The following is a 27,719-nucleotide window of genomic DNA, read 5'->3' on the forward strand; positions in this document are numbered from 1 at the left end:
TCAACTTTCTAAAATAGTTTTATTAAAAAAATAGATACAAATATACACAAGACACAAGCAAATAAACCTTAATCTAGTCAGACTTCTGTGGTTATCTCTATCGTAGTGGCAACAGTGTCACCTGTTGTTGTTTCTACTCTTTCTGTCGTAGTGGTAAACTTGTTGTCTGGGCAGCAAATACCTGCGTAGCTGAAACAAAACTTTTAATTTTTAGTCATAAGTTTTGACTTTTGTCTTCGGTGCCATAGTAAATTTACAAGGATGGCTTATGAAATCACTGCCAAACTCATAGACTAAAATGTCCTTTAATCTTATTACCGTCAAAACTTTACATAAAATAGAGAAAATTAATAACTTGTATTCTTATCAAACTTTTTTTGTGATTTTACCACCGAAATTAATGTTACGGTACATCAAATTTTGTTACATTGATAATTAATTATGTCCAATGGCTAAAAATTATTATAATGTCCTGGTGTTCGCCAAAATTCATTACTAATGAAATCATTGAAATCCAATCCGATCAAGCAGGCAACAAACAGTGGTTTTCTAAACTTAGTTCATTTGTGGAAAGTCTATTAAAACAGAGTGGTGTGGCAAAAAATGTTCTATAGATTTTATTTGTTTAACCATGTGCTTACCCATTAGGCAGTGGACAGTAGTATCGTATGTAGCTGGCAACACTGTATACAATGTCAGGCAGTACGCAGTGAGGCAGATGACGGCAATGACTGAAGCCTGCCACGGGGTTGGTACACTCTCCCATTGGCCAATCCTCCTACAGCATAGATAAATTTTGCATAAGACAGAAGGTATAGGAATCAGCTGTTTTATGGACAGTCTATGCTTAACCTAGTGTTAGGTTTATGTGCTAAGCCGAGTATTGTTCACTAGGTGAGGCGACCGGTTATTTATTACTGCTGCAAGACTGAGTTTGCACCAAAAGGGACTAGGGATAGCCCAATACAGTAGCAACTAGTTTTACACACTAGGTAATGTCCTCACTAGGTTGGTAGGTGAGTATTACAAATACAATATTGAAACAATGAGATATAGGTAGTGGTTTATCTAAAAATATCTGTTCATACTAATTTAATTAAAATCAGACAATATATACACCCATTGGTCACGATTACAAAATATGTTGATCGATTTGTGTGAAATTTGGTATGAAATTTCACACAAATTTGGTTTGAGATCTTTAGACGAACGACCAGTGGCGGCTGTAGAGATTGCGGGGCCCAAGGCGAAGTTCAATAGTGGGCCTCTCCAGCCTCCTTAAATACCTATATACGGCTGTGTGAAAAGCTTCAATAGTTGGGCACCTGAAAAGCTTGGGGCCCCAGGCACCACCTTGTTCGCCTTAATGTAGGCCGCCTCTGCGAACAACAATATCAGGTTGTTTTGTTTGTATTTATAATATGGAAGAAAATTACTTATTTAGTCTTCTTAATCCTTTTTAGTGTGGAATGCAATAGTAGAGCAGCAGTAAAAAGGACCGGCTGCCTTGCAGGTGAACAATACTTGGCTTAGGACAAGAGCTCAACCCTTGTTTCAGCATATGCTGCCCTGAATTATATTTATGAGGGGTCGTAAATTGTGTTACCGTTGTTGAACCTAAACACACTAAAGTCCATATACAGGGTGGTAAAAAAGTCCCTGGACAGTTAAATATTTTAAAAAATAATGCAGATAGAGCTACAATACTTGGTACAAAGTTACAGGGCATAAAACTCTATTTTAACACATATTCAGTGATCCAATAACTCTTCAGGGGGACGGCCCACAAGGAGTCAGAAGAAAATCTTAAATGGAAGCATAGGTCAATATGCACATCAAATTAAAGGTATTTTTTTAGTAAAATACAATGCCGCAAACCGCACTTCAAAAGGTTGATCCTGCGCAAAATGGCAGATGTTCAAAGATTTCTTAAATCCGCCATTTTGAATCTTTGAACGACTGTCATTTTTTACTCAGGCATTATTTTGAGCTTGAATTTACGGCATCGTAATCTACTAGTGAAGACCTTTGATTTGATGTGCATATCGACCTATGCTTACGTTATCAATTTTCTTCCGATTCCTAGGGCTGTGCCCCCTGAGAAGTAAGCGTATAATAGCAATGTAAATTAAATGAATCTTTGAACAACTGTCATTTTGCGCAGGATCAACCTTTTGAAGTGTGGTTTGCGGCATTGTATTCTACTAAAAAATACCTTTAATTTGATGTGCATATTGACCTATGCTTCTATTTAAGATTTTCTTCCGACTCCTTGTGGGCCGTCCCCCTGAAGAGTTATTGGATCACTGAATATGTGTTAAAATAGAGTTTTATGCCCTGTAACTTTGTACCAAGTATTGTAGCTCTATCTGCATTATTTTTTAAAATATTTAACTGTCCAGGGACTTTTTTACCACCCTGTATGTAGTTGCACATTGGGCATATACTGTACATTTTCATTCATCTTGTGGTCTGGAAATGTATGGAGGAATTTCGATACAAAATTTAAATACGGACGGCAAAAACTGCTTTAACAGTTATGGTTAAAGTCTGTTGGGCTGGGAGGAAGTGTAGGTCTCCGTTTTTTAATAAGCAACTCCTCATAATATAGTCTTGGCTTCAAACAAATGATTGTGAAAGATCAATTTTATAATTTTTTTTTTATATTTATAGGAAATATGAAGACAATTTGGAAATTGGACAGTTTTGATCTGTACAATGCAAGAAATTACAATTTTAGAAATTTATAAAACATAATCTCAGTTTGTATAAAAAAAAAATATATACAAACTAATTCAAAATACATTTTTTTAAATTTACATCTTCGGTAATTTATTGATACCACTTCTAAGAGTTGGCTGACCTGATCTAGTCCTAGCCTGTACTGTTGGTAGGTGCCGTTAACTCCCAACGGCAGCGTAACTGTTCCGTTCTCTCGATCGATCAATCCGTCAAGCCATCTAAGATCTTCTAATGTGAGATTCTTCTTCCTCCAAGCTTCCACTTAAAAACAAACCAATGAATTAAATTAATGCTTCATTGGTTCAAAATTAGTGATGTTTCCTACATTTTATATTTGTTACATCTACGCAGGGAGATGTCATGTTTTAGTGTTGGTAGTGCAGCCAACTGGACTGAATAAATTTCTATAATCCGGTTGAGCACTAGTCGACGCTGTTCAGTAATCTGGAAGTCTGAAATTTAAATATTTACTATTTAGCCAATTTATAGATATTTTCATGTCACTACATGTCTATTTAGTCCAGTCCTGAGTGTCTGCATGTAGCCTGAGAGTAATGTTGAGAGTATATTGAACGGTAGACTATTTCTGGTTTAACTTTCTCACACTATAATAATGCACTCTATTAAACATAATATTGTACTTCATATACTTACACTGTATGAGTTTGTTTGTTGTTGTTTCATCCATGAAACCTGAAATCAAAAAGTATAACTAATAAACTAATATTTAAGTTTCAACATTTTTTTTTAGATTTCCTAATAAAACTCAGGGGACCCTAAAAACTGTAAATGTCCAAATCACTTCACTTTTATCTCCATTGCAAGTATTAATGGATTTTATTTTGGGGATAATTTTGCTAGGTGTTACAGCAGCATGGATAAACAGGAAACCTAGCAAAACCAACATTCTTTGGTTTCTCTGGATAAATTTTAGGCATCGTTAACTAATTTTCATTTTCAGTAGAATCTCTACTATCCGGTCTTACGTTTTACTTGACCCTTTTTAAATATTTTATCAAATATTTTGTATCATCAGGTGTTTTCATGGGCTGGATATAAAATAATTCCTTGTAGACATAAACTATTTTATTTAGGTACAAAAAACCTTTAAAATGTAGGTTTTATACATCAGAACAGGTTTTTTTCTAGATAGATGTATGTGATGTATATAGATGAAATAATTAGTTAAAAGATCAAACTGCGACAGAGTAGCAATACATAGGCATATTTAATTACACTACTGAATTCTCCAAAAATATTCTACAAGTGAGCAGAAAGCTATGTATGTTATTTTTAATTTGCTCTTCAAATTGTTCAGCTATCTAAATTTTTTGATTCAGAGGTAGTTCGTGGTAGAAGCTTAGTCCAACACCCAGAGGACTATTCCTAAATATTTTTACTTAGTTATGTAGTAATATTTGAAGTTACTTTTTCCCCTTACATTGTTTCCTTGTGGCAAATTACTTCAAATTCCTTTTTCAATTACTTTGATCCAATTTATAATTTCATGACACGCTGCTGTCAAAACTTTATAAAGTTCAAAATGGTAAATACTTACTACTGGTTTCTTCGTTTTGAAACTTCGTAGGAGTTGGTCGTTTGTTCTGCAAGAGAAGTCCTGTGTAGATTCGGTTCTTCACTTAAAAACATCCATCTTATTAATGAAAATTACTCATTAACTATAGTTACAAACAGCAACTGATGTAACAGGTAATTTATTGAGCCTACTTAAGAAAAGGGGTATTTGTAGAAGATAAATCGGTACTTACGTATTAAACGGAGGCCACATTTTGTCAGCGCGCTGCGGCAGTTATGTTAGGTTGGGTTATCATAATAGAAAGTATAACTCGTCTGGTATCGATTCATAACGAAGCGAGGAAAGTCCTACACACATAATATTTACGATAACCCAACCTAACATAACCACCGCAGCGCGCTGACAAAATGTGGCCTCCGTTTAATACGTAAGTACCGATAAATCAAAAGCACAACCTAAATTTTGACCTCAATGTCAATGTCTCATCTTCAAGGATGACCTTGAACTATTTCCATAGTTGACCCCTTCAATGAAGCCTACAATATTGTTGTTTTTTATTCAGTAATATATTCACACCATTGTGGATATTCTATCAGTAGTTTTATTTCATATCCTAAAATACTTTAAATTCACACTGATCTTATAAACATTGCGGTACCTGTTCCAAATATTTTTGGTTACAAAATAAAAACTCTTATTTACAAATAAAACCTTTTGCAATTTTTTAAACCAATCAAAAACAAATATAAATAACTAGTATTGTTTACCCAAACAAGTTTTGAAAATGTCAATAGAAAGGAAGTAGTATCCAATGTTAACTGAGCTTTTCTAATGAATCGGACTCAGAGGAAAACAATGGTAAACTCATTCTGATAAGCTTTACTTAATAACTTTGAATTGGGATTAAGACAGAAGCTTACCCAGGCTTTTGTAGAACAATTTTATAATGTTTTGCATTGATCATGTGAAATATTTGGTAAATTGTAGAGGATATACAGAAAGACAAGCATGCATTGAATTTGAGATATTGAAAATATATAGTAATTATACAAATAGTTGTATTTACTCACTGTTTTGAGGTTTAAGTGAATCCTGGTCAATTTCGACGGATTGGTTTGGCTTGACAACAACTAGCGAAGTTACTGGTGTAACAAAATTGTACTGAAATGAAAAAAATTGTATTAAAAAATATATAGGCCTACTTATTTCAGTTTTTTTTTTTTCATTATGGTTTTTTAAGTTAATCTCATTAAAATGTTTTATGACAGAATCAAGAGTTTAATTTATTTTAGTGTTTGCTGTTTGTTTTTAAGTTTAAGAGTCGTTCTAACTCGTAAAACAATAAAAAACTACCAAGGAAATTTCTAATCTCACAGTATACTAGATATTTAAATTACTATCACTTTGGTATTTGAACAAGTATTTTGAGATGGTAAATAAAAAAAACTCTTCAGCGGCTGTTTGAAATTAATGAAATTACATTGCTCTTTTGGCAGGCAAATCCAATATGGCCGTTAGCTTCAATTACTCCCTTGGAGAACATTTCTAATCCCTCAGTTTACTAGATACTTATATTATAATTACTTTTGCGTTTGAAACAATATTTTTGGACGATAAATAACTCTTCATAGGAGCTGTTTGAAATTATCCAAGATGGCCGCTTGCCCCCAAGGACTCTTAAAGTAGCCTATATTAGTCACATATCGATGTTATTATTTCAGGGTCAGGAGTCCAATTTTGTTTGGTTTGAATTGCATATCACCTGTATTTTTTGTAACCTTAACCAGGCAAGTAAAAAAGTATTGAATTTAGATTTTGAGATTCTAGATTTTGATTAAGATTATTTTTTAAGTTGTAGTTTTGGTTTTGAAATTTCTGGTATCCACCATCACTAATATTTAATTATTCATATAGAAATGCAATACTACTAGTTTTAACACGGCAGGTAGTTTAATATGGATCATCAAAATTCAATATAAGAATCTATGAATAAATAATCTAATCTATTGAGAAACACAATTTTAATTACCTTTAGTGCCAGTTCGAGCACTTTCTTTTTCACGTCTTCCGAGTCTGAAACTTGTTTCTTCTCAAGAAGCTGTTGAATCGTCAGAAAGGCCCAAAGTCTCTCCAATGTACCTTTCTTTTTCTTCTTCTTTCGCTTCTTCTCCTTATTTTCATCCTCATTATCTTCTACACTTTCTCTGTGCCCGTAGAGATTAGCTGAAAGCTCATCAATTGGTTCTGTGAGAGTCTGAAAAAATGTTACATTGTTGTTTTAGTTATTTGTTTGGGTTATCTTATACTCTAATTTGAGCAATGCTTGTTTGCTTATGTAGAACAGCAAAACACGCAAATTTGAAAAATAAAATGTGTAACACTAGTCTTATAGGGTTGTAGATAAAAAGACAAAGCATTACAAAAGCTGAGATGTATGAATGTAAACAATTCAAATTTATCTGGTGTTTTATTTAGCATAAATCTTGAGTCAAAACCGAGCTTCAGTATACAAGCTCAGTTACCTTAGAAGTAATAGCTTGGATTTAAAAAAAATCCAGTAAAAAATGTTGATCTAATCAGAATTGGATTTGCTACGTATGAAAATTGATTAACACCATATAAAAAAAACCCTTTGTTCAATATGTTTAACAGTTAATGAAACTAACGTGATTTGATCATTCAGACTTTTATCACCTGTCTTTGTTAAGAGAAATTTGTTTATGTTTTTTTTTCTCAATTGGTGAATATTGATGCATATCTTAACATCCATGCACACAAAACTATGTGAAACGTAGTCATAAAAATCCCTTTTGCACAAATATGTTTACACATTTTCCTAGTCAGTTTCTACTCATTACACTCACCTGAGCCGTAAAGTCAGTGCTGCCGTTGGTGGAAAGGCCAGTTATACTACCAGATAACCGGTTCGTCTTGTCCAGTTTGCCTGCTACTACCAACTGGCTGCCCAAGAATAAAGTGTGGAAATGTTGAGAGGTCAGAGTGGATTTGACAACCTGCAAAAACAACAACAATGTCATTTTTAAATATCTAGATCAGCTCATCTGGTTCACAATTTCAAAACAGTTTACGCATTGACACCAGATTTTTTTTTTTTCTCTATTAATTAATTTTTATATGTTTATGTCTTATTTAATCATATGTGTATTTAAACACCATGTGTCTAATATTTAACAAAAAATAATAGCCGAAAAATTAAAATTGGTGGCCTCTTCCTCTATTAAAAAGAAGCAATCAGGTGTAGTGTGCAACGCCTATTTAACTCACTAATGCAGTCAACTTCCACCCAATCCAGAACCGTTAATTTAAGGTGACCACCGGCTAAGCCATAATTATTAAGCTTATGTGGATTTGTGTAAAGGGATTCAAACTGACGCATGTAGAAAGGCCTGAACACTGCACTCATCAGTGCTGCAACACCTTTAGCCATCTGAGCTACCATGCAACTAGTTTCTCTTATATATCAATTATCTCACCTGTCCGGGGATGTACGAGAATGTAACATTCGCCAGCAGAGGAGATGCGACTTCCTTGTAGAAGTTTTGGAGCTGCAAAGCTGCGTCCGATGCTTCGTAAATGTTACGAGCAAAGCCGTTGTTTGACAACGACAGTCGCCGCAGAAACGACAGATCAGCTCCGTCGCCAAATGACAGACTGAAGATTGCACTTTGTTTCATGTTTAGTTCCTAGAATGATTTGTTTATTTTCAACATTGTTAAAGAAAGGACATGAATTTTGTGCATAAGTGGGGGGTAGTCAAGTGGGATGTATTGCTCGCCTAGTAAACATACGGTTGCCAGTTTGATTCCTGAGAAAATTCAGGAATTTTGTATGGTTTGAAACTGTACAAAGCTACCCTATCTCATTGGGCTACAGTCCTGGTTGAAGAACCAGAGCTGATCAGTTGCTAAACTATTTCCATTTAACACTTTCTGTATGTCCTTTACTCATCTTTGCCTTAAAATATGTGCTCTCATTTTTTGGCATTGTGCAAAAAATTATCAAATCTAATCAAAAAATGTTATCTAAAAATGTTACCAACACTATAATTTGCAGAATTGCAGCTAAATTTGGTTCCATTAAGGAGTACTACAAGAGTCACTTGTAGGTCCATTCTTTTTATGATTAAATGTGTAGTCTAAAAATGTACTTTTTATGTGGATCTCTCAATAATTATTTTAGAAAAAAAGACAACCAACTACAGTTATAACCAGCTATGAAAATGATTTATTAATGTTTTTAGAATTCCTTACCTTAACCATATTCAAGATCTTGTTGGGATCAGTAATACCGATTGTCGGATCTCCGTCAGTCAGGAAAATAACTATTGGTTCAGGATTTGCCATGGTATCGTTGGCAGAAGTGTCAATAAAACTTGATCCTGCTACCAACATCGCTGTCTTCAACGCACCATGAATATTCGTCCCTTAAATCAAATAATATCAGTTATGTTATTTGATGTTGTTATACGGTTGGTGGAATGCAAATATTCCTTGGATCCCAGAGGCAGAAAAAAATTTGTCACTGTATTTGCCCATTCCGAATATTTTAGGTTATAAAATACAAGGGTAGCTAATTCCAAAAAGCCAAGCATGTAGCAAAACAAACCTCAACATTTAACAGAAAATACCACTGGCATAGACTTAAGAAAAGAAAAAGATACTCACCTCCACCAGCTGTCATTTTCTCCACCACGTCCTTCGCTTTCCTAATATACTCCTCGGTGGCTGGGTAGGGTGGCACAGCCAGGGGTGGGGATGGTGGGGTGGGAGATGGGGAGGGAGTTGGGGGAAGTTCTGCTTTGTTGTACCACCACAACCCCGAGGAATGAAGCTCTGGCTGTATCACGGCACTGGACGAGAGGGAGTCAAGATTCCAAACCTGAAGGAAATTGAAAATACTTAGCTACTGGACATTGATACATACAAAAGGTTAAAAATAACTGGTGCACTATTGTGGGATTTGCAGTGAATAAAGCGAACACAATTTTTAGCCTAAGGGTTCATTCTCAAGTTCACCCTCAAAGAGCCACTACATCCCGAGGTAGTGTGGAATTATTGCAACACAAAGACATGGAAACATTAGATCATAGTAACCGGTATCAGCAAACAGAAACATACTTTATCCCATTAGCATGACATTAACATTGAATATCCTACAACTTTTATAAAGGAAATACGATAATAATAACCAAGCAGAGGGAGTAACCATATGGTTTTATGGGGAAAATTACAAAAATTGAATGGTAAAATATTAGATTGTTTAATTTACAGAATTGGGGGTTGTGTCATTTTGTTAATGGGTTAATCATTTAAATCGTTTTGTCATTTTTTTAACAGGTTAATCATTAAAATTTTTATCATTTAAATCGTTTGAGCCGTTTTAGTAAAAATAAGATTTTTATTTTGTGGGATTTATAGAAAAATCGCCATTAAAATCTAAATTAAAAAATGAAAAGATCCTAAAGATATGGATTAGTAGCTACGTACCAAATTCCATCAAAATCGTACCACAGATGTAGTTCTAGCTGTGTACATAACCACACACACACACACACACATACAGATATTTTCTTAGCATCTATATGATTTTACCGCATGTGTAAATCTTACCGTTACAGCATAGGAGAATTCTATGATGTTGAATGAGTCTGTTGGGTCAAGATCGTCCAATATTTGTGTCATTGCTTCTTTCAACTGCTGCAGCTTACGTCCAGTCATGCTGCCCGAGACGTCCAAAGTGAAAATAACATGTTTACGAAGCGGAGGTAGATCTGATGGAGCTACAAAATGGACGAAATATCCTTCATTTACCTGAAACAAAGTATTCAACGTATCATATCAAAAACACAATAATTCTGTGCATGCCAGTACAAGTAATTTTCTCATACCAAATAACTCTACTCTTGAGATTAACAAAACTTCAGAAAATTGAATAACTGGCTTTGATGAGAACTGAGAACCAACAAAAGAGAGTGAAGTATCATCAACAATAATAAAAAATAAAAAAAACTAAGTATACAGTATTTATATTTTTACTATGTAAAATAAATTCTTTGATGTGTGTTCTAAATTTAGGATGAAGACATCCCCATTAAAGAGTATAATGAGTGAAGATTTATAATTTTAAGTCCTAAAGTAGAACCTCTTTTACCCGACCCTCTATTACAAGTGCACTTTACAAATCGCCTTGACAACACCTTAACACATCATGTCAAATTAACCTCAATAACTCTGTTTTCTAAATCAAAATATAACTCAGAACCTCTATAATTAGTTGTTTTGAGAAGTCATCCTTGATAACACGACTTTGTCATTACTGTATTGAAGAGCTTCCGCAACAATTCTACCAGAACGGATGTTTTAGAAAAGTGTTGTCAATTCAGACTTTGGTACAAATCTACCACCCACAACTATCTATCAATAGGAGTAAAACCATTACTATAGTTATAGGTTACGAAAAACGGTTGAAAACTTTGCTTGACATGTGTTGCATAGAGGAGTCAAATTTATAACTACTAAGCTTGATTTTTTGGTTGACCAGTATTATTTTGTTTTGTTTGTTATTGTAGTAAACTAGTAAGATTTTATGAATAGCCAAGAGGTTCTGAGGTATTATCTCCCCAGAACACAGTAAATTTGGGGTTTGATGCACAGCTAATGAGGGCCTGAGGGGTTCACTAGTCTGTGGCAGTGCTCAAAATGAGAGGGCCCCCTAAAATAAAAGGTGGACCAACTGAAAGAAATTTGACATAACAGGTGAATTCTTTGTTATATTCCCCACAGATCAGCCATTCCACTACTTTTTGGTCACTCTGTAAATGTGACCACCAAAACACTTGCTTTTAAAATAATTTAATAATTTAACGTGACAAGCTCCTAGTATTATTGACTAAAATTTTGAGACTAGTTATTCTATTAAAGGTCAATAGTGACTTTTCTCATAACAACATATAGAACTAAATTAAATCAAAACAGGAAAATCACATACCAAAATTGTCCCTCCAGGTGAACGGTTGTCGACATCATAGCGAATCACAAGCTGTCCGGCTAATCCTTCGCCTTTTACCACCTCCAGTAGAGACTGTAAATCTTGCGACGGCGAGAATCGAATGTTTACTTTCTTCTTGCCCAGTTTTTCGACTGATACTTGATCCCACACTAGAAATTTGCAGATGAGTTAGCTAGATTAACAGCAATAAAATACATGTATGTGGATAAAGCTTGACTTGTAATCAGGTTGTCAGGTTACAGTGGCGGATCCAGAGGGGGGCATTCACAGGCCGTCGGGCATTCATATATATATTTTTTTACTGCATGTAATACAGTAGTGCGTAAACATTGCGTAAAATAATTTGTCACACTAACTTTGGACTAAGAAATGGTATAATTTGCCATTTTGGAGACTTAGTTAACACAAATTTTTGGGGGGTACCCCTGAACACTAGACCCCCAGTTTGCCCCCCCCCCCTTGTGACTGTTCTAGATCCGCCACTGTCAGGTAATTCCGTTAAAAGTCAGTAGCTTTTTGACAACTTGAATCCTAAATGATTGGGCTTTTAGTAGTGGCTTAAGAACATATTTTCTTGAACAGGTTTATTTGTTTGCCTTCACTTTCTGTTTCATTGATTGGATATGAACAAATTATTATTATTTTCATTTGAGATGGGGACGCCTCCTATGTGTGTATTTCAAGCCAAATATTAGTGTAGAATGGAATGTGATGCCTTGTGTACCTTTGTTTCTGACTAAGACCAGCTGTTTCATTACTCAGGACCATTTGTAAAAAAAACCAATGATCAAGGACAGCTGGGTCCAGTTTTGGACCATCCATAAACGACACTTTTTTCTCATGATCAAACCGGAATTAATACCAGAGGAACTCCACAGTATCTCAATCTGGTTCCAGGCAACCCTAATCAAACGTCAAGTTTTGACTGGGACGTGGGAATAAATAACAAGTGATACAAAATAATCTTCCCTTCCTAAGTTCATAAGTAAACAGCAAACTCTCAATTTTCAACACACACAAAAAACTTCTTAACAGCAGTGCTTTCAAGCATCAACACTTCATGAGGTCCTTTCATAGTGAATGATAATAAGCAACTAAGCGAGAGTAAGCGCAGTATTGTTGTGTGCCCCCTTCATTCCAGGCAAGTACTCATTTATTAAGCGAGTAAGCTACAATCTCAGCTACTAGCGTAGATCTCGACTCTCCTGTGTACGAACTCTAAGCCTTTGTCAATCAAATAATTTTGATCAAAATTAATTGTGATTTTGTTCTATTTTAATTTAATTTGGTAACTTAACAAATAATTTCTTTCTTCTAGAACTAGTTTTGTTTTTGTAAAATGATGAACTATATTTGCCAACGATTGCTTTATTTTGAGAGTTATGATGGGGATTTGTCTGAAATCTAACTACAAGAAATATCATTGTTATGTGCTTATACATGTTTAATCCCCTTAGCACATACAACTCATAAATTGGGAGGATTAAACCATTTTAAACAAGATTTTTTTTTTAAAGGGAAACAATGATAAAAAATAGACTAAAATAGAATTAGTTGTTTCATTTCATCAGCAATTTTCTCCTAGTGATTTATGTATGATTTTTGTGAGGAATGAAATTTTATTCGTACAACATGTTTCAAAGTAAAAATAAACTCACCTGTTTCATTGTTGTCCACCAATATTTTACCACCCGTGTGAAAAGGTAAAACGGCAAGCTTTGTTAAATGGTGGCTCTCAGAAATATGTACAGACACGGACAAATCAGGAACTATCTGTAAACAGGAAATAATTACTTAAGTTACACGATTTAAGACACCTTTAGTAACTTGACCTCTTACTAACTTACTTACCGTACTTACTGGAGTGGCCACTGGTACCTCAAGAGATACTTGGGCTCACCCACGCACTGCCTCCAGGTGTCTCATACTTGAGCTTATATTTCACTTCTACCCAATCTTCTAATATCTTTTTGAACTTGATTTCTCCATCTTAGCTTAGGCTGTCCTGGTGGTCCTGGTGGAAAATTGACGCAAATATGCAACGTCAGTCTAGAAACCGGCTGTCGCATATATGTGTGTTGCTGGTCCATATGCATGAAAAATTTAGTACTATTGCGGTAGCAAACTTGTTAAGGTAAAGCTTGAAATTCTCTTTTACACCAAATCAAAAAGACCAATAGAACACACAGATAAATGAGCTTCGGTTACTCAAAGTAACATCTCTAAAATTATATAGTAAAGTAAACTTTTTTGAGAAACATACACAAATGAATGGTTGTAAGTAAATTGTACCTGCCCTGGATGTAGGTTGACGACGTGATTGTACAGTCCAAGTTTACGACTCAAGAGCTCCTCGTAAGTTAGATTGAAAGTAGCTCTTCCCCTGGCTTCCAGACTTACGGAGATCAGAAAATGACTGGAGTCCCTCGCACTGTAGAAGAGAAATGAGTTTGATTATTGATGAATTATGTATACTGAAGTTGAAGTGTATACATCTTATACATGTAAACCAGCTGGTGGCCAATTGTTTGGGCATAATTTTGTAGCCAAAAGAATGTACCAATATAACATAAATTGATCCACATTCTGGGTTATACAGTCTAAAACCCTGCTATTTTCTCCCTTATTTGTTGTTACTGGGATTGTTGATGTGACGTTAATGATTCCATATACAATAACTTACTTGTACTTTCAGTTTTGTATGGCAAAAAAGTTGCATTTTTTAATGAAAAATCTGTAATTTTTCAGCGCATTCACACAGTGCTACAAAACTGGCTACATTTTTTTAACATGGAAACGGAAATCTAGTTCTACCCATGCTCTCTCTAATACAGGGCTAGAGAAAAAAAATTGCTTTGCTAACAGCCATGATGAAATATGTTCACAATAATCCTTTTACATCGTCAGATCCTCTTCTGCAAGCATTTTTGCTTTGCATCAACTTCTTTAAGACATCAATCCATCTATCTAAATACTTAATACAATAAGAGATTTCTCTGTTATATCCCGTTCCCCGCCGTCCTACTTAGTTGATTTTTACGATTGAGGTGTCATTGTAAAGCTTGTAACCTAGCAAAGAGACAAATGGTAACTAAAGGTAATTTCCTTTAAGGCTCGCCTTTAGGAGCTCGCTTGCAAAGATTCATTGATGCTGACCAAGGCCCCACTAGAGAAAACAGGCCATGCTGCAGCACGGGCAGTGCAACACTACGTCACAGTGGTGGATAGTTATTTATTTATTTATTCATGCAACAAAAAAACATAATAATCAAAATACATTTCATACAAAGCTACAAAAGCCTCAGTAGGCTTGTCCGCAGCTATAGATAAGAGTCCAGTTCAAAAGTCCATTCACAAAGATTCCAGTCAGTTTCTTATCTGGTACAAGCTATTCTCCCCATCTGTTGTATTAAATAAATAGGTTTTCACATTTCATTACCATTTCTTTCATTTTTTTAACAATAATAGGAAAAACTAATACAACAAAAATGTTAATACAAGTAAATAAATATTTGAAAAAAAACAACAAATTACTACAGGTAATTAACAAACCCATTTTTTACTTAAACTATTTAAACAATATTTAACAATAACAATGCATAGAATTATAACCATTAACAAAGATAAATTCTGAAAAAATTTAACAATTAATCAAAAATCTTTTTAATTCAGCTTTCAAGGAAGAGTATGACTTAAAATTACTTAAACTCATTGGTAACTCATTAAACAAATATGGCACTAAATAATGTCTAGTTCTCTTTGTATATTTATTGTTCACGCAAGGCATAACATAAAAGGTTCTCCTAGAATTATATTTATGAGAGTTTTCTTCTTTAAATCTATTAAAGAAATAATAGTCTATAATTAACAAGAACTTGAACAATTTTTCAACTGACAACGTGTTAGTAACCTCAAAACAACAAATAGGATTAGCCCCAACAATAGCACCATCAAGCTTTGCTATAATTTTTAATAATCTTGTTTGGGCCGTCTGTACTTGGAGCATGGTCGTGTGTGCAGCACTTCCCCATGCTTTTAGGCCATATCTAATTATTGACTCGCACATTGAGGAATACAATAATTTCATGGTGTTGTAGGGCAGATATTGTCGTAGATAGTAGAATTTTGCTGCACACACCCTTAGCTTTTTTGTGACTTCTCTTACATGTACATCCCATTTGAAATTATGATCCACTATAATTCCTAAATATTTAAAACTACATACATTGTCTAGGCATCTACATTGACATTTATCTCCTTTGTGAGTTGTACTAAAGTCTTACTATTAAAATATTACAAACAAAACCAGCTTGTTTATTTACCTAAAACATATGGGAATGGTGATGGCAATGAATTTATCAATGAAATCTATCCACTAGTGTGCCGTTATGGATCCTGCAGCATGGCCTGTTTTTCTAGTGGGGCCTTTGTGCAGACCCACTTTCTTTATAAAAGTTTAAATGTGAAATTGTTATTTAACAGCTGACTGTATGGATCAATATTTAAGCACATTCAGAACGTAAATAAGAGACAAAAGAGTTTATGAAAATCAATAATTTTAAATTAGTTAATTTTTTTATGATAATTGTAACCTGATTTAAGTAGGTAAATCACTCTTTATTGGTGTAGATACAAAACCAATTCAATTTATTGTAAACTACCTACAAGTTTTATTCACCTTATGGCTGTTTAACAGTAAACCACAGAGGTAATATCTGAAAATAAAAAGATTTTTTCATTATTCCTTTTGCCTAGGACATCAGTTTCAAACACAATTAGTGCATTTTGCGCACAGGTCCCTTTAAGCTTCAAACAACCAATCAAGCATCTCTAACAAATTGAACTAACAAAAATGTTGTAATAATTAAGTAGCAAGATATATCAAATCATATGTGAGACTCACCTTACCGCAAGATGTCCAGCTGTTAGTCCGTTCTCTACGGCATTCTGGTACAAGTGATGAGCTTTCTGCCGTTCCTTTACAAAAGAGTTGTACACTTTCCCACCAACTTCCCTGACAAGAAAAACATTTGATTTAAAACTTTGAGAGAATAGACATTTCTTAAATGTTTTTATACGATAAAATAGTTTTACAAATTGGTTTTATTTTAAACTAGCTTGTACCCGTAGCTTCGCCTGCGATGGTATAACCATAAATTAATATACTTCACCAACGATCACATAAATAAGATATTATCATTATTTATTGCGTCTCGCACAGTTTAAAAAATCATGTTACGATTAAAAATTATACAGTGATAAAATTACAACCATCGGTGAAAACCATTTGTTTAGTCTCCAACTAAAAAATCTTACAAGGATCTAAAATCTTGAAACTGAAAATGCTGTGACTCTTCAGCTTCTCCAAAGTATAGTTCTTTCATAGCTTTATCGGCTCTTCTAATATTTATATATTTATATGACTCCGACGGGTGGCGTCGTCCTGTAATCCAGCTACTAGGAGGTCACGAATTGTGGATAATTATAGACATGCACTGTGGATGCGATACTCCCTGGTGTGGATTAACGTCCGCACGGGTGAGTACTACGACTATCCGCAGTACTATCCTCATAATTAGACCAATTCGTATATACCAAGGAAAAATGTGGTTCGGATTCCACTATAAACTGTAGGTCCCTTAGTCGCCATTAGCTGTATGGGCTATTAATTAACAGCTGTGTCTAAGGAATATGTCGGCCTTAGTCACTAACAAGACTACAAGACAAGATCGCGCCACTCATCATACACTCATCTCAATTCATACTTGGCTTAAAATACCTACTTTGTATGGTCGCCATTTCAAATAAAAGTATAAAAAGTATAAAGTATAATACAGGTAAAAAACTTTTCCACCAGCGCAACACATTCCAGTAGGCTCATCTCTCCATGTTAATGCTCTAACACTCCGTCCTTTCGACATACTTTTAATAATATTTGTATACTGTCTATAGTCTTTTTTGTTGCATAGATTTCCATTGCATAGTTTTCAAACTCACACCAAGTATCGAAATATCTCTAAATGCGTTGCTGCTAGTTCAAATTGGCTGTTATCATAAGTACAAAAAAATATAATAGTGCTGCACCCTGTAGGTAAACCTTATAACTTTTTAATGCTATTGAATATACTGTCTAGTTGAAACAGCTGTCAAAATTCTTTAATTCCTTTTAAATATGAATACTCATTAAGGTTAACATGGGGAATTCCAGAGCCACCGTGGCGGAGCCCGAAGCGGTTTTTGAAATAGGGACTACAGGGTTTTACAGCTTATATGTAAAATCGGTAATATGAACTATCATAATGTCAAATTTCAACCCAATCCAACCAGTAGATAATGTGTGATTGAACTTCAAACAAACAAACACACAAACTTTCACCTTATACAGGGTGTTGAAAATGTCTGGAACCAACATTATATCTAGTGAGTGGTTAAAGAAAAACAACTGATATTTTGTGTACGGATATACTATGGTTTTACCTATCTTTTGGTGCTTTATGCAATTTTTTACCACTTATAGGGAACGTCCTGTGGAGGATGCAGTAAAAAGTTTTAATGAAAGCCTATGGTAAATGGTACATCATTTTAAAGGCCATTTTTTTCTGAGTAAGGAGCCACAAGTTTCATCTCAAAAGGACCACCCTAGCAAAAATGGCGACTGTTTGAAATTTAAAAACCCACTTATAGGGAACGTCCTGTGGGGGATGCAGTAAAAGGTTTTAATGGAAGCCTATGGTAAATGATTCATCATTTTAAAGGCCATGTTTTTCTGAGTAAGGAGCCACAAGTTTCATCTCAAAAGGACCACCCTAGAAAAAATGGCGACTGTTTGAAATTTAAACCACTGCTATTTAATTATAGCAACATCTTTCAGTTATTTTCAAAAACTTCAAACAGTCGCAATTTTTGCTAGGATGGTCCTTTTGAGATGAAACTTGTGGCTCCTTACTCAGAAAGAAATGACCTTTAAAATTATGTATCATTTATCATAGGCTTCCATTAAAACTTTTTACTGCATCCTCCAAAGGACGTTCCCTATAAGTGGGGTTTTTAAATTTCAAACAGTCGCCATTTTTGCTAGGGTGGTCCTTTTGAGATGAAACTTGTGGCTCCTTACTCAGAAAAAAATGGCCTTTAAAATGATGTATCATTTACCATAGGCTTCCATTAAAACTTTTTACTGCATCCTCCACAGGACGTTCCCTATAAGTGGCAAAAAATTGTATAAGGCACCAAAAGATAGGTAAAACCATAGTATATCCGTACACAAAATATCAGTAGTTTTTCTTTAACCACTCACCATATATAATGTTGGTTCCAGACATTTTCAACACCCTGTATATAATACAAGAAGGCGATTTCTACGAAACACTACTTCTCGGTTAGTAATTGACGGATTTTTACAAACGAGGTGTCAAAATTAAGTATTTTTTGTGTAGACGCCCCCTTTCACAAATTCCTGTAATAAAAGTCTTCAAGCTTTGCCCCACAGGCCATCAAAATCCCATATTTCTTATGAAGAAAAGATTTTGTTTACTTAAACAGACGAATAATTTGTATTAATTACAGCTGTTCATAGTAAACACATGATCGTTTTCAGAGTGAGTTCGTTTTTAGTTTCGATAACTGGAGTGGAGTGATTGATTACATTATCTTTGAGTTGACTCTTTTAAGTCAACGGAAATTGTGACTGTTATTCGTTTGAAAAAAACGCCTTTAATATTTTGCAATTGCTCGAATTCGAGCAACAGGTGCACTAGTTTATAATGTTAGTATAATGTATAACGTCTTAACGAAAATCATGTCACTGTATGGTTACCTTTTTGATCTTGTGAAAATGTATTTAGGAAATCTAATAACGTGTTATCTCTTGTTTGCTTGTTTGAATGAATATTTTTGAAAACAAGCCTGAATAAAAATATAAAGACATAATTACTATTAAAATAAGTCATTGAACTAAACCATACAATGAATTAAGAAAAAAGAACTAATCAGCACAATTTTTGGGAGGAAGTTAAAGAAACTTATCAACCAATTAAAGAAAAACTGACCCAAGCAAAACAAGCAACAAGGTCAAATGTGTCTACAAATATAACTGTTATCAAGAACATGTTGTAACAATTTGCTAACTCTAACTTTATTTTTATAGCCAATTAATCAATTTGCTAATAAGACTGTGAATAAGGAGATCTGATTTAATTTTAACCTCAGTCAGCAAAAGATTTTAGTATCTTAGAGACCTTTTGACTTTTAACGTCAATTAAAATCCAGACAGGCAAGTAGGCTATATAATGTGATTTTTCAAATAGAAAAGGATAAAAGAATGTTTAAGGAACGGAAATGTATACTGTAACAAGTATTCAGTGAAAAAACATTGTGCTAAATTAAATATACATACTGAGTCAGTAGGTATGTGGATAAGATACATTTTTAAACCTGTAATTAATATTAACACTACCGTAAAATGGGGTGAATAGAAACAACAGGGTGAATAGAAACAAAACTTCAATGAATGATTCACATTTTTATAACTTTGTTATACATTGACTTTATATAAGGGAATTATTTTCCCCCATTATAACCATATCCTATCTACCTGGGAAAAATTATTTCAGCATATTGGTATCACTGCTTCGGATGTTGGATGATGCGAAAACTCATTTGAAAATTTTGGCGAAAAACATTCTTTTCAAAACTTTCTCTCTAAGTATGAACCTATTACATGTATTTATGTTAATAACCATTTTTTATATTGTCTTAGGTATCTTAAAACCAAGTGTGTTAATAGATTAGCCTTAAAATAAACTATATTTTTTTACTTTATTTTTATTTGAGGTTATGTCATGATTTTGCAAAACCAGGGTAAATAGAAACACTTTTTTTAACCAGTGGTGCAAATAAAGGTGGACCTGAAAACCCCCCAAAAAAGAAAATTACCAGAGATGAAGATGATTCCACATCAGTCACACTTCTCACTGGAAGAAAGTGACAAAGACGAACAATTTGATGAAGAAGAACCAGCATACCTAGCTTAAGACATCAGTGAGTCTTCAAAGTTGTCCCTTCATGATCATGTAATTGTCAAAGTAATGGGGAAAAACAAAACTTGCTATCGTTTATATGTTGCAAAAGTTATTGAATTTGACGAGGAAGGATAAACAGGAAGATTCATCAAGAAAATTGCGCAAACCAACAAGTTCTGAGAGACAGATTAAGGAGGCCCTCTTCAAAGTCGATGACGTAGTACGTCGGCTTCCAACTCCCAAGCCGTGTACAACTTGTAGATTTAAGGGAGTGTTGTATTTTGAGGAAGATTTGTCTGATTTTACTCTACATTTAGTTGGTTTCTATGTAAGATTTTGTAACTCTGATTTCACCCATTGTCATTTATGTTCTCCGATTTGTTTGGATAAGGGTTTATGAAAACGATGTTTTTATACTTTGTACTTATATATAAATGTGTTAATTAACTTTAAATATTTTTATTTACAACAACCTAAGCTAACAAGCATAAATTTCATGTTTCTATTGCCCCTGGTAAGTGGGGAAAAGCAACAATCATCAATTTAACACAGTGTTTCTATTCACCCCAAAGTGCAGGGTGAATAGAAACAGCCATATTTTATTTTTTTTCTGCTTAATGATTAAAAAGAAAAAAAAATTGATAACTGGTTTGAGTAGAGGAGTCCAAGACCGAAAATATGAGCTAGTGTTGAAAATTTAAAAATTAAAAATATTGTTTTTACAGAAGCTTAAAAGTCAAAAAGTGTTTCTATTCACCCCATTCTACGGTACTTACATGTTACACGAATAAAAAAACAATTCCACTGTTCAGAGTGACACGACAACAATATTCTGAACCAGAAGAATTCAGCCATCCCGGGATGTAATATTTAGAGTTTTATAATTAAAAACCGCAGCTGCATGTACTGTTCTTTTACTATCTGCCAAAAGATCTTGTGACTCTAAATAATACAAGAACCTTTGAAAAGTAATCAAAGGTTTTTATAATCAGCGTTGCTAACCTTTAAAATACAGTAGCATTGAATTTGTCCTCAGGGATACATCATTATAGTCCGTCCGTTTGGCTATGATACCCAGCGGATTAGGGACCTTCTCGGAACTCAACTCACCCTCTCTCGATCCGCTCGTCGGGCTGGCCGGAGACAAAAAGTGGCTCACCTACTGTCACAGTACCACAAATCTGTAACTTTTTTGCTTTAAGTTCAAATAAAATTTTCTTTAAAAATTTGAGTTCTACATGAAATTAAAAAAATAATGAGCCCAAACACGATGTAGATACTTAATATCTACGATCTGAAAGTATTACAATTACTCAGTATCGTCACGAGCTTTGTCCGACTTTCAGATCGTAGATGTTTGAGTATCCACATCGTGTTTGGACTCCTTTTTGTTGGAATTTCATGTAGAGCTCAAATATACAGAGAACAATTTGTTTTAACTTGAAATAAAAATGTAACAGATCTGTGGAACTGTGACAGTAGGTAGGTAAACTTTTTTAACAACGCCCAGCCTGGCGATCGGGTCTGAAGGGTGAGTCGAGTTCCGAGAAGGTTCCTAATCCGCTGGGTATCATAGCCAAACGGACGGACTATAACTCAGAGATGCATATTAACTCTATTTTGTATTCATAAATAATAAATAACAAATCATAAATTAAGCATTTCTCTGATTCTTATACAAAAACATTTCAAATACAATGCTTTCAGTGCTTCATGGGTGTGGTGATAAAATACCCTTCTGTTTGTGGCATGTTAATGAATTTGAATTGTAACTACTTCTAGTATAGGGGTTTATTGTTTTACTCAGAAAGTACTAAAAACGACTCATAAATGTAAAAAAAAATAAAAGTATTTTTCCCTCAGTAAAGTTTTGAATAAACCCACGAAGTATAACACTACTACATATAACAATGTATAACAATGTAACGTGACTGCTGAATGTATTATTTTGTAAATGACTAAAAAACTACCAACACCACCTTAAAATAAACTTACAATGTAAAGCCAGTGATAAAGGCAGTCTCGGGTAACAATACGCTAAACTTGGCGTGGCTTGGAACATTTTGCGTGTTGTGTACTGTGCTGGAAACAGTGGTTGTAGCGTAGCGATACAAAATCGTAGAGTGAACTTTCAAACGTTCTATCACCACTGGATCCTGCTCTAAAGTCTTTGGCTAGAACAAAATAATCATCTAAAACTTCTCGTGTGATATAGTATATTTCATTACAAGTACCAAATGCGGCATTTTTCAATGTGCGTCCTATTTTATTCACAAGCAAGACAAAGCAGAACAAATAGGAGGGAGCTTCAAATAATCACATACGAAGCAAAAGCCATGGACAGGAATAATTGGAGTGCCACAAACTCACTTTGGGTACATGTTATGAACGATACTTTTCATCACAATGCAAAAATACTCACATACAGAATAACAGACCTCAGCAAAATTAAAACTTTTATGTTCCTCCCTCAAATTATTGTTCTTGTAGTATAACAATTTTAACAAACAGGTAAAAGCAAACCTACATATCAGCATACAAATTAGAAGGTTAATTTTATCTTTATTGACACGTACCATGCTAAAAAAAAACACAGTAAAACTAGCTTATGCCTAGTCTGTTTACATTTGGAATGTAAAAAAGGAAAAACAGACTTTAACAAAAAATAATATAGTGCACGTAGTTGAAGAATTGAAGTTGTTGATTCAATATGGATTAGTTGAAGAACATCTTGCAAGCAAAGGAAAGGTAAATTTAAAGCAATTTTACGGAATGATAAAAAATAATTCATAATATTTTTCTCCTTAGTAATATGGATTTTGAATTCCCTTGGAGTTTGAATAATTGAAACAAATTTGTTACATAACTTCTAAATCAAGCTTCCAGATAAATGATTAGTAGAGGAGGACATCACTTAGCAATTAAAGTTTTACTTGGCAAAAGTCAAGTTAGTAAATAGACATAGATTTATTTATTTTTTCTGATTATAACACAGCATATAATAATATAATGGTTATAATATAGCAATGTCATTCCACGATTTAGAGTAAAATAATATTACTAGTTTCCGATTTGTTAGTGGAAAATATTTACCGATCTTATTCTTCGGAAACTTGCTTCTCTAATCTGTGGCAGAGCCAACACAAATGTGGAGCACTCTAATGACAAAACCAGGAAAGACGACAGTAGCATCTGTAAAACAATGAAAATAAACAAATAAACAACAAACAAAAAGATAGTAACATCTGTAAAACAATAAAAATAAACAAATTAAATATTAAATGACAAACAAAAGGATAGTAACATCTGTAAGACAAGAAAAATAAACAAATTAAAAAAAGACATTAACAACTGTAAAACAATAAAAATAAACAAATTAAACAACAAACAAAAAGACAGTAACCTCTGTAAAACAAGAAAAATAAACAAAACTAACAAAAAACTAAAGGATCATGGATGGCATGGAGGAACCAACCCCACAAAAAATGTAAAAATACATTTTTCGATTGATTTATACAGCTCAATACACCCAAAAAAATTTGCAAAATTTATTACAACAATAACTAAATGATATAAACGAAAAGAAAATCCAAATGAGATCAAAAGCTTAATGCAAACTGTAAATTGAATAAATGATAATATAAACATGGTTTAAGATTAATTTTTGTTTTTAGGATAAAACTTAGTTGTAAAGTGTTTAGTTTTAAAATGTAGCTCTGGGTGTATCCTGTACCCCCAGCCCCTGAATAAAATATCTGTTACCCCCTCTAACTTGCCACAAACTATTTATAGTATACTAACTTTAAATTTTAATGCACTCTTAAGTAAAAGAAAACCCCTACTTTGTTCTGCTATACAGAAATATTTTTGTAAGTTAAAATATGTATAACAGTTTTAAGTCTATGTTTTTATAACACCCACTGTTGCTAACATATCTAGGTTTGTATTTACATATTTTATACTTTACATAGCCAAAGTCAGGCAGAGAAAAGGGAAAAGGGAAAGCAATTCTCACAAACAATGCAGCACTAGCTCCTATGTTATGCTAATTAATTGACAAACTACCAAAGTGACGAATTTCACTTTTCATGGATACTCCTCAGTCCGCTTTCATGGTGAACTTTACTTGGAAAACTATTTTGTGTGCCTATCACAAATACTAATACTAGAACAGAAACAGTATGAATCATAGAAAAATTATACTACTATGGCCCGAAAGTAAACATTATTTAACATTGCTTAGATTAAACAGTGCAAACCATTTTATTATGTTAATGTCATTAGTATAGGATTCGGGCCAGTTACGTCATTTGTTTGTGTTAATGATCCATACCACTTTCTGTTCTAAATATACGTGGTAGTTATCTCACAAAAATGTAATTTAATTGTGTGGTATACGTCTACATTCACTACTATACTGATTGACAGTGGTATAAATGGTAACTTTGCGCTTTTTCAACCAAACTTAATATACATTCCATTTTAATTTCGGCAATGGAATATTTACTGTAAGTGATATTTACTGTATTTTTCATACCACTGTGTGGGAAATATCACATTACCACAGCTGTAAACAACACGTTCACGCAAAGTAGCTCATTTACGCTCTAGAGCGGGAATTGATCATTCCCACTCGCTAATCAGCTGATTTCACAGTTTGCGTTTCCTACTCCAACCACAGTCGCGGATCCGGTACTTAACTAACAACCGGTAATGAAATACACAACCTAAAAAAACAGACATGACCTAAATTACATTTTATATGCAGCTAAAAAGTAAATCTGTGTATATAAAGATGAGTTTATAGTTGTAGGTAGGTAGGAAAAATCGTGTGTGTATTACAAGCACTTTTTAACGAGTCATTGCCGCTCTCCACTCTCGAAATTGAAATTGGCCACACTCAACTATACAAGCGTCATGAGGCCATCTACAGTTCTCGAGCGGCAATGACGTACTACGCACTCTTACACAAAATTAGTTAATACCAGTGCACGGTTGCTGTAAAGCAACAATATATAGATCTGTCTAGCTAGATTATTCATTCATCTTAGAAAATAGTTAACAACTGCAAACCTTCAATTTCACAATGGATGAGGACGCAAAAGATAAAGATAAGGCTCACTAAAGCACCAAACAATAATTAAGCAAGCTCTATTATCATACCTACGATCGCTATTGTTTATAAGTGGCTCTACGTGTGCTTTGAAACGGGATGATGACGCAAAAGAGATAATCTGGTTCTAATTATACATTAAGTTAGAAAATAGTTGAGTTGCAACAAATTTTACACCATTGGTTAAAAGGAAAGGAATCAAACTAATTTGCAACCGTTTGATTGATTGATTGAGTAAAGAAACAATTAATCAATAAACATTTTTGTAGAAGTTTTCATTTTTTTTATTTATTTATTTATAACCCTATTGACATGTACATTTTTGGGCGTTACTAATGCATGTAAATGATACTTTGGTCAAATAAATGAGTTAAAAGTATTTCGACCAGCAAATGTTGAAAAATCATTAACTTAAAAAAAGATAGGCTAGAACAATTTTGCATACGTGCTGGTTACCTATTTTAGTCCAAACATAGTGATCTCGTATTTCAATTTAAATTCAACATGGTGTTTTGAACCTATTACGTTTTGGTACAATCAAAAGTTGACGTTAGAATTGTATACATAGCTAAGGAGAAGTAAAATACTATCACCGGCAAAGAAACAGTGCACTGTACCGACAACTGAATAAATTTCCTCTGGTATGTTTCTAGTAGAGATAGGCCTAACAGCTTGTTTTGCACAAAATATATAATTCCTTGCACCAACACTTAAAGTAGGCATAATCAAAATACACCAACCTTTTGAATCTTCCCAATTTCTTTTAAAAACGAACATCCAATCAGCACAAGTCACAATCACTTCACGGTAAACATCTAATGTCTACTTCCTTTGATTCTTACAACTGTACTAAACCAAAACCAAAGTCGTTCAAAGTAGCGCAACAATCGAATACCGTGCGGTCAGCTGATCCCCCCTCCCCATGGACGAACCCCCCACCAACAACACCGTGGGAAATTCTGACTCCCAACTCAGCTGTTTACGATAAAATCTACGTTCGCACAAGTAATCACGCATTCCGATTCCATCGTTTCCATACCTTCTTCTTTTTCTCCCTTGAAACTATGTCTTGAGTCTTGACTCGGCTCTGGGTTTACAGTACTCTAATTATTTGTTGGGACACCTTTGAAGACAGATTAATCATGGGCGCCCACAGGGGGGTGTGCTTGCACCCCCTGGTTAAAAAAAAAATAAATTAATACCCATGATGTTCTGTAACCAGCTTTATTGATCAAAAGTTGGTTTTAAGAAATTTATAAAAGTACTTTCATAATGGTTATTTCTAAAGAAATGTTTTAAATCAAATTAAATGAGTACAGTAGTTGACTCACAGATTTACCATTCTTTTATACTTTAACAAAGCTATTCAGAAAACAAAAGATCGACTTTCTTGGCTGTTATCTAGGCTCTATTCCACTGTATTTTTGTATAGTCTAACTGTTTAATTGTGGATTTAACCATATAAATTATACATAACAACTTCAAATAGCTTATCAATTTTTAATGTTGGCATAAAGAACTATGACACACCCTCCTTAAAACACAATATACTACAGTATATTGTAATATGCTATTTGGTTCTATGTGTTGCCAAATAGCGAAAAAATACGTTTTAAAACACTGTATTTTCAAAAATTTCCCCCTGATGTTTGTTATACCTATACATTTTTATATATATACAAATTCTATATATAATTCAGTTTTAAAAATCTTTGTACAACTAAATCTAGAGTTCTACTGGAACGATTTTAATAATTAATGGGTCGTTGGAAGGCTTAATTCATGTAGATTTGCAAATAATTATGAAAGTTTGTTTTTGTTATGATTTACGGTGAAAAATAAAAAAACATGTTTTCCATAAGAAATACATTAAAAACGGTGTTTTTCACACTTGTTATTTGGGTGAGACTTTCGGTTGCCTTTTTTGAGTGTTTCCAAAGGGTGTATGGTATCAATTTGTAGGAAATTTTATCATCTTTCAGAATATTACCTTCCACTTTAGTCGACTTCCTCACCGTTTAAAAGTTATTTGCAAAAAAGCTAAGCAACCTCCGAATTTATAGTAATGAGAAAATACTGAGTTAGGGATATTTTTGTTAAACTTTGTACAACTAAATCTAGACTTCTACTGGACCGATTTTGTTAATTAATGGGTCATTGGAAAGCCCAACTAACGTATATTTGAAAATAACTATGAAAGTGTGATTTTGTTAAAAATTTGTGGTTAAAAAGTAAAAATAACAAAAAATACATTAAAAACGGGGTTTTCAGGTTTCTG

General features: G+C 33.8%; 1 protein-coding gene across 1 annotated transcript; it reads right to left on the minus strand.

Annotated features, from left to right (window-relative positions):
* On the minus strand, nucleotides 1–26,296 carry LOC129005029 (inter-alpha-trypsin inhibitor heavy chain H4-like). The gene is made up of 19 exons (XM_054433781.1): nucleotides 26,182–26,296; nucleotides 23,422–23,520; nucleotides 22,324–22,502; nucleotides 16,212–16,322; nucleotides 13,601–13,739; nucleotides 12,967–13,081; nucleotides 11,288–11,457; nucleotides 9,910–10,110; nucleotides 8,965–9,178; nucleotides 8,551–8,723; nucleotides 7,774–7,983; nucleotides 7,144–7,293; nucleotides 6,309–6,533; nucleotides 5,350–5,440; nucleotides 4,301–4,381; nucleotides 3,397–3,435; nucleotides 2,864–3,003; nucleotides 642–778; nucleotides 1–189 (listed from the first exon to the last, which is right to left on the minus strand). Exons 2-19 carry the CDS (start codon nucleotides 23,518–23,520, stop codon nucleotides 78–80), a joined length of 2,586 nt encoding a protein of 861 aa, XP_054289756.1. The 5' UTR covers nucleotides 26,182–26,296; the 3' UTR covers nucleotides 1–77.
* Nucleotides 26,297–27,719: the final 1,423 nt, after the last annotated feature.

The sequence above is a fragment of the Macrosteles quadrilineatus genome, unplaced genomic scaffold, assembly GCF_028750875.1.
Source record: "Macrosteles quadrilineatus isolate MER2022 unplaced genomic scaffold, UCM_ALF_1.0 Scaffold_14__1_contigs__length_3811126, whole genome shotgun sequence".
In the NCBI taxonomy this organism is placed as follows: Eukaryota; Metazoa; Arthropoda; class Insecta; order Hemiptera; family Cicadellidae; genus Macrosteles; species Macrosteles quadrilineatus.